General features: G+C 40.0%; 1 protein-coding gene across 1 annotated transcript in view; it reads left to right on the top strand.

Annotated features, from left to right (window-relative positions):
- The first annotated feature begins 351 nt into the window (after positions 1-351).
- The window catches only part of LOC147417033 (uncharacterized), a 38,397-nt gene continuing 26,746 nt past the window's right edge, over positions 352-12,002 (top strand). The window contains exon 1 of the mRNA XM_086507898.1: positions 352-445. Coding sequence (XP_086364024.1) covers positions 352-445 — 94 coding nt within the window. The remainder of the gene's footprint in view (positions 446-12,002) is intronic.

Raw genomic sequence — 12,002 nt, 5'->3', positions numbered from 1 at the left:
AGAAAAGAAGCTCGTAAATAAGTGTAGAGAGAAATTGTAAATGAATGAAATGTGTACTAGATTTGCTTTTTATAGAAAAATAACTTTATTTTTTAAGGCCATTCACACCATCACTTTTGAGTGCTTTTTGAATGAAATATTACATTAAACATGATGCCACTTTCAAAATTAAACACCATTGATTAAATTAAACCATCGACAATTAGACTACATGTATTGAACTCACTTATCCTAAATTAAATAACAATCCTTTACAAAATTTAAATATGGTGACAAGAACAATTAGAAATTTTAACTCAACATGACATATAAAATGAGTTCATATGGAGTACATAATACAAATTTTGTATCATGGTTCGGGTGGCAGCTCTGCTATCTAGTGAGGTGTTGGTGGAGGCCCCATGGATAGCAAGAGAAAGGGTGGCCTGTGGAGTGGTGGGCCATGGTATGGCCAACCAGACACTATGGATGGATGTGTACCCGGGGTGGATTCGATAGAACCATGGGATTATGGGATGCAATGTAGGTGGTTGTCTCCATGGATCATGAAACATTGCCAAAACACAGAGTCAATCTTAGCCCACTTAGAAGCTACTATTTAGCAACACACATGCCATAAACACACCATGATCTTACTTGATGTTGATGTAATGTCATTGTATAATTTCACATTCTATCACCAAGGCATTGCATCCAGCAAGAGTGAAGGACTGCATCACCAACCCTTGTGAATGTACCTAAAAGACACCTCAAGAAGCACACATACATCATCAGACACTGCAAGACAACTATAGTTTGTCACTTAAATCAATTCATGACTTATTGAGCCAAGAAATTTCTCCTCCACACAGGGCCAAAAGGGTACTCCACAATGGTCAAGTGTCCATAGCACCTCTTAGAATGGTTCTCAAATCATATCACTATTAGCATCAAACCATCATCATTGGGTTGCAACATCTTCAGCATGACAATCATAGATTAGAACCATGGGAGCTAGTCAAATCCATGTATTAACATGGCTACCACCAAAGTCTAGCCTTGCAATATGGTTTAGGGTTATAAAATAGAAACAAAAATGTAACTATTAACAGAAATATAGAGGAATGGTGTAGGGTTTACTAAATCTAGCATATGTGCATGAGAACGTCCGAAGAGAAATGCTACAAAGATGGTGAAATTTTCACTCGCAAGCCTTATGGGTGAATCCTAAAGATGGTATGCTCGACATGCCACCACAACTGCACCATCCGCTAACAAAAACTCTATAGCTAGGAAAAATACATCCTCCACGAGTTATGCAAAGAATACATTCCAATGAGGAATACTGCTAATATCAGTGCTCAATTTGTAGTATGTCAATAAGTCCACCCCCACAAGTCAAATGCCTCTAAGTCACCAATCAAGGTCCATTTGGCTAGTGTGAGAGAGGGAGCCTATAAAACAACAAATCACTCAAAGACTCTTGCAATGCAAAACAAGATGCAGTATCCAACGAATTTGTTTAGAAAATTGATGCTAATGCACAATAAACTCACGGGTTGCTTTTTGAATCCAAAAGCACCCTCCGTGGATGGTCTACATCTGCGAGGATTGCAAGATGTAGGGGAACCACTCTAGCAACCCTAATTTTTGCCATGTCTATGTCCTAATGTGTTGAGGCTACATTACATGAAAAACAGAATCAATTATTGGAAACCACTTTGGTTCTCTATTTGTATTTCTTACCGTGTGGAAAGAGCCAAGCATATCATCAGGCCTTGCATGATGATTTGAAAGAGGGTGGTTTCCCTCCATTTGTCCAAACACCATGGAGGTGGTGCATATCAAGCCCCTAGATCTCAAATCCCATGATGGACTTGACCTGCATGATTCTAAGCATTGCTCAGAGTCACCATGCTCAAAATTTAAACCACCACCTTTTTGTTCACTCCTTTCAATCTGTTTCTCTTTTGATGACTCCTCTGATTCTTCAATGAACCTTTCTTTTTTCCAAACTACATGATCCTCCTGCTGTTGTATTTGCTTTGGCACCCCTTACCGTGCTAGGAGAAAGGACATTGGGAGGCTGATTGATGGTGATTCTTGCACTCTTGCCCTTTTCCCTTGCCTTCTTGTATAATGCTACACGTCAAATCAATAGTGAGAACACTCAACACCAATTAGTAAACATGTTCTTTGCATTAAAAGGATAGAACTTACCGTTGTATGCTTCCGCTTTGTTTTTGGGAAACTTGCCATTGACATAGTCCAAAAACCATGGACAGTCTCTCCATGCATTCTTACCATGGAGCTTGTCTATCAGGAGGAACAAGGGGGAAAAAGGCGATAAAGAGGTTACCCTCTTCTCCGTCCTCCTCAAATTCTTCCTCTTCTGAAAAAAGTGATGGTGCAGCTTTCAAACGACCAAAAAGAACAGGCCATAGGTAATCGTATGCCACTTGGAAGAGGTCTTCCAAGCTCAAAAATTTCAAAGAGGGAGGAAAGAACATCTCTTTCCTTATCTATGATGGCACCTTTGGTGCTACGAACAAAGTCTTGGCCTTCATCCAACAATTCAATGCAGTGTTTGGAGATGAGGGCTTCAAGGAGTCCTCTAAGCTACACCATGTAGCTATGCATTTTCAAAAGTCCGCCAGAAAATGGTGGTCTAGCCTATGGACAAATGGTGAAGCTCCAAGAACATGAAAATCTTTGAAAGCTTCCATCATGTAGCAGTTTCTGGCTACCGATGCCAAAGACAAAGTACTCACCGAATGGTGAAGCTTGAAGCTCTCTCCCTACGAATCTATTCACAATATGTAGACAAGTTTTGGGACTTACATCTCAAAGCCATTGTCTTCAAAAAGATGGATTTTCCTCATTGAGATAGATCTCACTCTCCTCTCTCTCTAACTCCACCCATGCATCATTGGGATGGTTGGGTATAAACACTATGAGCCTTTCTTGAGGGCACCCACCCACCATTTACAACATACAATATTGAATTCATTGACCCTTGCCCAATATGTCTCCTAGACGGTATTTCCTAAAATGTTTCATTGGATATAACATCAGATTAATTCGCAAAAAAGTCAATATATTCAAAAGTAAGGAATACTCACTCTAAAGAGATGATGCTTGTACGTGCAACCTTAGTTACTCTGAAGGGATCATTTTGCACCCCTTCTCTCCAACCCACGGATGAGATGCATTTTTGAAAGAGGCATCTTCCGTTCTTTGGAATAGCAACGACAACAGTTTCCAAACCCTTCTAAATGAATAAGTTCTCCATAGCACGTAAAGCCATGGCATAGCTTGCATTGTATTTTGCTTCTCGTGAGAGGTACTCCATTGTATCTTTTGCAGGCAAGTTTTGCATTTTATGGCAATACATTGCATCAAACTCCTCCTACAATACACACATAAAGGTGGATTAAATTTTAAACACGTTATATTCAAGTCATCCATTGCCAGTATACTATAAATTTCACTCATCTTCCAATGATCAAAGATGTTGGAAGTCTAAGCCACCTTGATATGGGTTATGGCCATGCCACAGAGTGCCTTTCATCTTTTGCTATGTCCTCCTAGTTAAACTTGTCCGACAAGGATTGTGGGTCTGCGAGTGCCAAATTTTGCATCATAAAAATGTTTGTGGACAGTGGTATGAGGCATGTGCACTCATGTACCCCTAATTATATTAGTAAAACTTTAGTGACTATCTAAAATTCAAGTGTAGGAAAGTAAATTTAAGGAACCTCACTTGTTGATCATGCCGAGAACTACTAGAAACTATTGTATCTCTTGAGGATCAAGATTCATGAGGGTGCACTTAATCTTTGGGGTTGAGAATTTAATCTTTCCATGCATGAAGGCGATGATTCCCATCCCACACCATGGACATTTTTTATTCCATATGATTGAGCTCTGATATGGGTCTAATTTGATCATTGGAGCTGGTAAACATTACTAACTCTCTCCCATGAACACCACACCCATCAAAAGCTACAATACCTTACCCAAGAAAAGTTTCGAACACGATAAAATATGCCATCATAAATTGATAACCTCTTTTAGCTATAGAAGCGATTAGCTTTCTAACACGGTCATTGTCTGTTCTAATGACCGGATTGAACAAAAGATGACAAAGAATAATTCTTGGCAAAAAGGTGATTACATGGCATTATATTCACATTAATCCATCTCACTAGAATGTGACTATCAACAACCAAACCAAAGAGATCACTGAAAGGTTCATTGCTGGCATTTTGCAGATCTATGGTTGTCGATGTCGTTGCACCAGTCAATGGAGCTATGTGTGCAATGGACACTATGGATGCAACAACCACTGTATCAACCACAAATATTGTTTCTTGTGACGATCCACTCCCTTGAGTCATATTAATTGGAATTTCTTCCTGACTATCGACTCCTTTGGACTGATTTTGTGTGAGAATTGGCATTTGTTTTAATAATGAGAGAGGTGAAAGTGAGAAAAAGAGAGAGGAAGAGTGTGAAGGTGAGAGAAAGAGAGAGAGAGAGAGAGAGAGAGAGAGAGAAGAGAGAGAGAGAGAGAGAGAGAGGGAGAGAGAGGAGAGAGAGAGAGAGAGAGAGAGAGGGAGAGAGAGAGAGAGACAGAGAGAGAGAGAGAGAGAGAGAGAGAGAGAGAGAGAGCAAGTAAGAGAGAGTAAAAGGAGGGAGAGGGTGGGTGAGAGAGACCACGGGTGAGGGTGTGGTGTGGGAGAGAGTGTGAGTGAGAGAGGAGTATAAAACAAGGGGATGTGGGTGAGAGCGCGAGGTAGAAAGAGGGTGAGAGAAGAGAGCATGCAAGAGAGAGGTAAAGGGAGGGTGAGTGTTAGCGGTTCATTGCAATCAGACCTCTGTAGCATAGCTATCTAGCACTAACATAATATCAATACTCAGGGAAGTGACTTGGATGGGGCACGAGACTCTTTGAGTTTGTCAATATCAAAAAGTGAACCTATCAAGCTAACACAACCACTCAACAAGCAAACCACCACTCAATGATTGGAAAATCTGCCTATGCCCTTTCTCACTGCTCTAGGTCATCACTCCATTTCAACACTCTTATTGGAGTTGAACAATTCCACTTGAAGTACCTGTCAAGCAAGGTGAATGCTCAAGGTAAACAAAGGAAGAGTGCCTAATGCAAGTGCCAATTATGGGACACTCTATATGCATATGAGAAATTTATCAAACAAAAGCATGCAATGTGAAAGAGGGAGTTGATGGGTGCTTAAAGGAACAAATGTAGCACATGTGACATCAAAGGATGTTGCAATAGCTTCCATGTTTATAAGAGGGGTTTTCAATGTAGAAGCTTCTCTACTCATACCTCATTGTGCTCAGTACGTGAGTGTCTTTTGGACTTCCTCCTTCACTTCACCGAACTTAAGTTACATAGACTTCGACTATTATGCTTACCTATACCAACATGAGAAACACAACATAATTATGCTCAAATCTTCCAGGTTGAGCAGTACCTAGAATAGCTAAGACTCTTAGACCACAAAAAATATTACTTGAAGCTTTGGGACTAACACCTCACTCATTTGGTGGCTTAGCTGCCCCGACTTTGACTTTTATGTCATGTATTTTTAATGGCGACTTACGTACCTAGTGTTAAAAGCCAGAAACCCAATTCCATAAGTTCTTGGAAATTTAGGCCTCTTCCATTATGATGGTTTATGGATGCTACTATTTTATTTCTATATTCTAACCCTTGTGCCCATTTATTATCCCACATTAAATGATCAGTTTAATATGAGAAAATCAATTGGGTTGGTTAGATATTAGATTTTACGACATTACCTCTCTCTTGAAATCATAGTTGTCCTCGACTATGAGGTAAAAGAGATAAAGCCATAGTCATTAGTCAATTTGTCTTAGCGGGTAGAGGATCCCTTTTTACCCTACAACATCAGTCCAAGAAGGATGAATAATCCATTTGGTGCTTGGGAGACATAGCTGCTATGCAAGCATGGTTGTGCTTTAGTCCATTTCAACCTCCCAAGTAGAGTGACAAATTCTACATGGTGTTTGAGAGACGTCGTCATCACAAACATGATTCTTAGTATGCATAATACTTAAATTTGTGCACAATAAAGAGAGAATTAATCTTATAAGACAAAAACATTGATCATTTAAAAGAAACATGTACATTTGCTTACTCTAATGTAGCATTGTAATCGTTGTGACAAGGTTCATACTATCATTAAGTTGGATCCCTTGCATTTATCTAGCATCTTCAAAAGGGTAATTTTTGAACTTAATAAGATACCTTTTGATAATCTTACCATGTTGTAGTACCTTATCTTCATGTAGAAGGATAGCTTCGAATTGTAGCACCTCTTCTTGGTCTTTGATTTCGGGAGGGTCTTCAATAATTGGTTCATTTGGAGGCTCTCCTTTGTAGGGCTTAAGTAGGCTCACATGAAAAGCATTGGGTATGAGCTAATGGTTAGGTAACTTGAGTTGATAAGCCACCTCATCGATTGACATCAAAATTTGAAAAGGACCATAATATCTTTTGGTAGTCTAGCATAATACTTTTGATGGCCCATAGGATTTTTGCCCGTTGTTTGCCTCAATCGAGCCTTAGGAAACTTAAGTAAGACCCAATCATTTTCCTTGAACATTAAGGCCCTTCTATGCTTGTCAGCAGCAGCTTTTTCCCTTAGTTGAGGGATGGATATAGCCTCCTTAATCTTTTGAAAGGATGCTTGCAGGTCACGGCTATACTCATCCACAGCGAAGATTTCCCATGTACTTTAAGTAGCAAGGGAGTTTTAGGTCTTCCCTCTATGATTTCAAAAGGTGCTTTTCCCGTAGAAGTATGGATAGTATTATTATACGCATACTCTACATGAGGTAAGTACTTTTCCCATTGTGAGGGTTGATCTACTTTTGTAACATAGTTCTTTAGTAGATCAAGAATCATAAGGTTGACTATCTCACTTTGGCCATCTGTTTGTGGGTGATAGGCCGAAGAGAAATTCAATCTTGTGCCTAGATTATCAAAGAGACCTTTCCATAATTTATTGGTCATTCTAGGATCTCTATCTGACACGATGGATGTTGACAATCCATGGTGTTTGAAAATCTAGGATATGAAGAGAGAGTGCCATTTGGTGTGTCTTAATAGTCTTCTTGACACGGATTAAGTGTGCTTGCTTGCTAAACCTGTCGAGATTATTGTCCATATTCCCGTATTCCCATGGATATACTTGGTTAATCCAAAGATATACACTCCCATGTTGAATTAGGGATTGGCAATGTTTGGAGTAATCCAAGTTGCTTCCCTCTATCATACTTGGTCTTTTGGCATACCACACATTTTGAAACATACTCTTGTATGTACACTTTCATGGTAGGCCAATAAAAGTACATCTCCACTCCTCGAAGAGTAGGTTTAATGCCTCTACGCCCCACATAGGGAGGAGCATGGGATTCATACATGACTTTCTCACAAAGGGAGTGGGTAACACATAGCCTATTGCCATGGAAAAGATAACCAACTTGCAAGGTGAATGGTTCCTCTTTCTTCCCTAAACCAAGGGCTGACATTATGGCTTTAAAGTCAGGGTCAATAGCATACTCATCTATCATAGAAGATAGATCATTGTGAGTTTCTATAGACACAGCATTAACTTTTGGTCATCGTGAAAGTGCATCATCCACTTGATTGTGCTTATCATCAATGTGAGCAATGTGGAAATTAATTTGCAAAAGAAAATTTGCCCACCTCATTTGTTTGTCAGAAAGCTTTGTTTGCATCATGAAGTACTTGAGACTTTGATAGTCTATTCGTAAAATGAATGGAGTCCCCAATAGATAGTGCTTCCATGTGTCTAGGGCATGTAGAACAGCTAAAAGCTCTTTCTCATAAATGCCCAAGATCTGTTTATCGTATTGAGCCTTCGACTCTCATATGCTATGGCATGCCCTTCTTGAAGCAAAACTGCTCCAAGGCAATCACCACAAGCATCACATTGGACGTCAAATGGTTTTGAGAGATCCGGAAGCATGAGGACTGGTTGAGAGGTAAGCTTTTCTTTGAGCTTCTCAAAAGCTTTTTGCTCCTTAGCAGTCCATGAATACTTAACGTTCTTCTTTGTTAAGTCATGTAATGGTCCTGCTATTTGAAAAAATTTTGCTATGAAGCATCTATAGTATACACACATACCAATAAAGCTTCTTACCTCATGTAGATTCCTTGGATTAGGCCATGCTTTTATTACCTCTAACTTCAATGGATCCATATGGATACCATCTTGAGAGATAATATGACCTAAGTATTGAATCTCTTGAAGGAAAATTTTACTTTTCTTTTGGTTAAGAAAAAGCTTGTTCTCCCTCAATGCTTGGAAAATCACTTGGAGATGTTTCTTGTGTTCCTCCAAGGACTTGGAGTAGATGATGATATCATCAAAGAACACTCCAGTGAACTTGCGATGGGGTCTAAATATTTTCTCCATCAAACGATTGAATGTGGCAGGTGCATTGGTCAAGCCAAAAGGCATGACTAGATATTCATAAAGACCAAACGTTGTACGGAACGCGGTCTTTAGGATATCTTCCATCACTATCCTTATTTGACGATAGCCACTTTTAAGGTCAATACTACTGAAGTAGGTAGAGCCTAGTAGTTTATCAAACAGATCTTCTACCGAGGTACGGGAAATCTGTTTTTGATAGTTATATGGTTTAGTGCACGATAGTCCACACACATGCGGTATGTTCCATCTTTCTTTTGCACTAAAAGGACTGGAGAATAAAAGGGAGACGAGCTAGGCCTCACCATCCCTTTGTCTACCTCTTCTTGTACTTACCTCATGACCTCCTCTTGTTGAGCTTGGGAAACTCGATAAGGAGATTGTTAGGCGGTGAGCTTCCTGATAGGAGCTCAATTCAATGGTCATCTTCCCCTCGTTTGGAGGTAAGTCCATAGGGATATCATCGATGAACACATCTTGGAATCCTTTTGAAAAGTTAGACAAGTCTACCTCTTCTTGATTCCTATCATTCACCTTTGATGAAACATTAGGACCTTTTAGGGACTCTTTCACAAAAATCATGTACGCAAAAACTGAGCTCTTCATTGATTTATCAAGGGCAAGAGGATTTACAAGTGGTATAGTACGACCAGACTCATTGTTGAAAGGACGCCCTTTCAACAACGTTTCCTCTAAGATTCTGTAAAGATTCCACATAAAGATGGTGATGAAGTAATGAAGATGAAGATGGATGCTGCAACATGAAGATACGAGTTCATGGACGTCATCGAATATCCCATTATTATTATTGTGAGCCATTACGGCCACTTTTGTAATGTTTATGGGAACCTCACATTTTAAATTGGCACTTGTATTTTGGCCACAGATGTTTGTATAATGAGTAAAGCCAACTCAGTTTCTTGTAATTAAGCTCTGTAGAAGCCTAGGGACAATTCAGGTCATTTGGCCGGACATTAGGTTTGAAGGCTTTGTATATAAGTGGAACCTAAGGCTTTGTAAAAAACACATTACGTTAGCTCAATTAATATACAGTCGTGTTTCTGCAGCACACATTAGTGAGCTTCACACACACACACACACACACCGTCGGGCACACTAATCACATTGCAGATATGAGAGTAGGAGCGTGTTAGCATCGAGGAGCTCTCCGCGTCGACGCAAGCAATGCAAGCCGAGGACCACATCGCGAGCTCGCTTGCTACGAGCTATATATGGTCGTAAGTACCTCAAACGACATCCGTTCTAAATGATCGAGTAGTCGTTAGAATCAGGGCGAGAAGCTCTTCGTGTTGATGTCTTTGTAGATCAGTTTCGGACACTTTGGAAATTGTTGTTTTGAGTCGATCGCGACAGCGATTAGAGGTCTTACAGTTACGGTTTTCAGGGTTTAGGTGTTTGGCCACATAGGATATGTCCTTGTGAGTCTTACCCTCCGATTTCGAGTCATTCCGATATGATTTGAGACTGTTTCGAGCTTGTAGTGTTTCGTAGGATGCGTTGTCTGTTTCTTTGCTTTATGGTAGTGTTGTGGTAGGATTAGTGACTGTAGAGTGTTGTTCGTGTCTAGCTCAAGGTTGACAACCCAGAGATTGCCTCCATGCCCTAGTCGGATCAGCTACGTCCTCGGATTGACAGTTTGTTGGTCTGTGTTCTCGTTGTGCTCCATCGTCCGTCGCGGCGTACACGCTAACATTGGCGCCATTGCTGGGGACGAAGCGCCTAAACTAGCGTAGACCGCATCACTCGTGTTTGATATTATAGCGTTTCTCTAGAGTTTTCTAGAGTGTTGTCACCATTTGCCTTCTTAGTGGGAAGTCAGAGTAGACCGCATCACTCGTGTTTGATATTATAGCGTTTCTCTAGAGTTTTCTAGAGTGTTGTCACCATTTGCCTTCTTAGTGGGAAGTCAGAGAGCGGATCTCTTGACTGAGGGATAGCCAGGGAGCCTGCGTCTCGCCGAGGTGGTCCACCATGAGGTTGAGGTATGGTTATATTATTTTGTTGTGTGTTTAGATTAGGTTTTATGATTTGTGTGTTTGGTTGTGACTTATGGTTGTGAAGAACTTGAAAGAGAAAAAAAAAACGCAAAGAAAAACGCAAAAGGTAAGTAGGAGCTGTTTGCTTGCCAGAAAGCAAAAACAACCATTCAACCATCCAAAGTAGGACTTTAGGTAGTGTAGGACATCTGATGTTGATCTAGAGCAATTTTGACATGAAAATGTGCTTGAAAACACAAAAGGTGGAATTGTGTTGATTATGGTAAAAGTGCTCTAAAATGGTCGTTTGAAAGCCGATTTGAGTGCTTGTTTTTGCATTGGAGACCTTAAGGTAGGGGGAAAACACAGATTTGGTCCAATCCAAAAAAAAGAAACCCTAAAAAAACCAAAAGAAACAAAAATCTGAAACCAAATCTGCCATTTTCAAAAAGTTTGACCTCAAGACCTTGTTTTGCATATGCTCTAGAGCTTGTATGTGAAATTTCAAAGCATTTGCATCAGTGCTTGTGCATCTAAGTGGGAATTTTCTTTTCTGAGTGTAAGGAAGTGAACTGTGAAATGCTTGAATCCAAAGGAAAAGAAGTCCAAACTGAAAGAAACTTTGGGGATAAGCTTCTAAGGGCATTGGGAACCAAACTGTCCAAAAACAGAGAAAAAAATACTTTCCAGTGGCTCTCTGCCTAGTCTATCGCGATAGACTGGTGAATTGGAGATAGACTCACAATCAGGCAAAACCCCTCATACCACAGGTAAAAACACATCAATACAATCTGCTCCCAAAAGTTGAGTGTACTTGGACACCTGCTTGACCACCAAACCTCAAGTCCGGTGTTTAGAGTCAGACTTCAGAGACAAATTGGGTAAAAGGGACTTGACCAAATTTCCAAACCTTGTGAAACTTGGTATACATTATCTACAGAGGGTAGGGAACACATCTGTGAAGAGAAAATTTGAAAAAAGTGTCATTTTAGCATACTTGGTGAGTCTATCGCGGTAGACTAAGAACCCAGTGATAGAAACTGAATTTTTCAAAAACCTATGTGGCATAGCTTGGAAAGGTGCTATCAAGGACACATAAAAATTTTGAAGTCATTTGGACATCAGAAAGTGGGTCTAAGACCATTTGAGAGGATTCAACTTGTAGGACACAGCAGATCTGGTCTAACTGACAAAGTAAAAGTCCAAACCACTTGAAAATTGGTAGGAGGACTAAGGAGAGGTGTTGGAACACAATGGTATAGTCAAAGTTCAAGTTTGACCTATAAAAGGGGTACTTGGTGAGTCTATCGCGATAGACTCAAAGCACGGCCAAAGAAATTGAAATTTTCAAAACCCTCTGGAGCATAGCTTGTTTAGCCTCTCAGGAGGTTACACACAAAAATTTGGTGGATTTTGGACATTGGGAAGTCATCCTAAGTCTATTTTTAGTTATCATATAGACTCAGAATTCTAGAGTTGGAGTTAAGAGACCTAAGAAAAAGTCAAAACC

The sequence above is a fragment of the Adiantum capillus-veneris genome, unplaced genomic scaffold, assembly GCF_014529385.1.
Source record: "Adiantum capillus-veneris isolate H3 unplaced genomic scaffold, ASM1452938v2 Hic_scaffold_33, whole genome shotgun sequence".
Classification (NCBI taxonomy): Eukaryota; Viridiplantae; Streptophyta; class Polypodiopsida; order Polypodiales; family Pteridaceae; genus Adiantum; species Adiantum capillus-veneris.
Note: the sequence above shows the minus strand (reverse complement) of the source record. Positions and strands in the feature narration are given on the sequence as shown.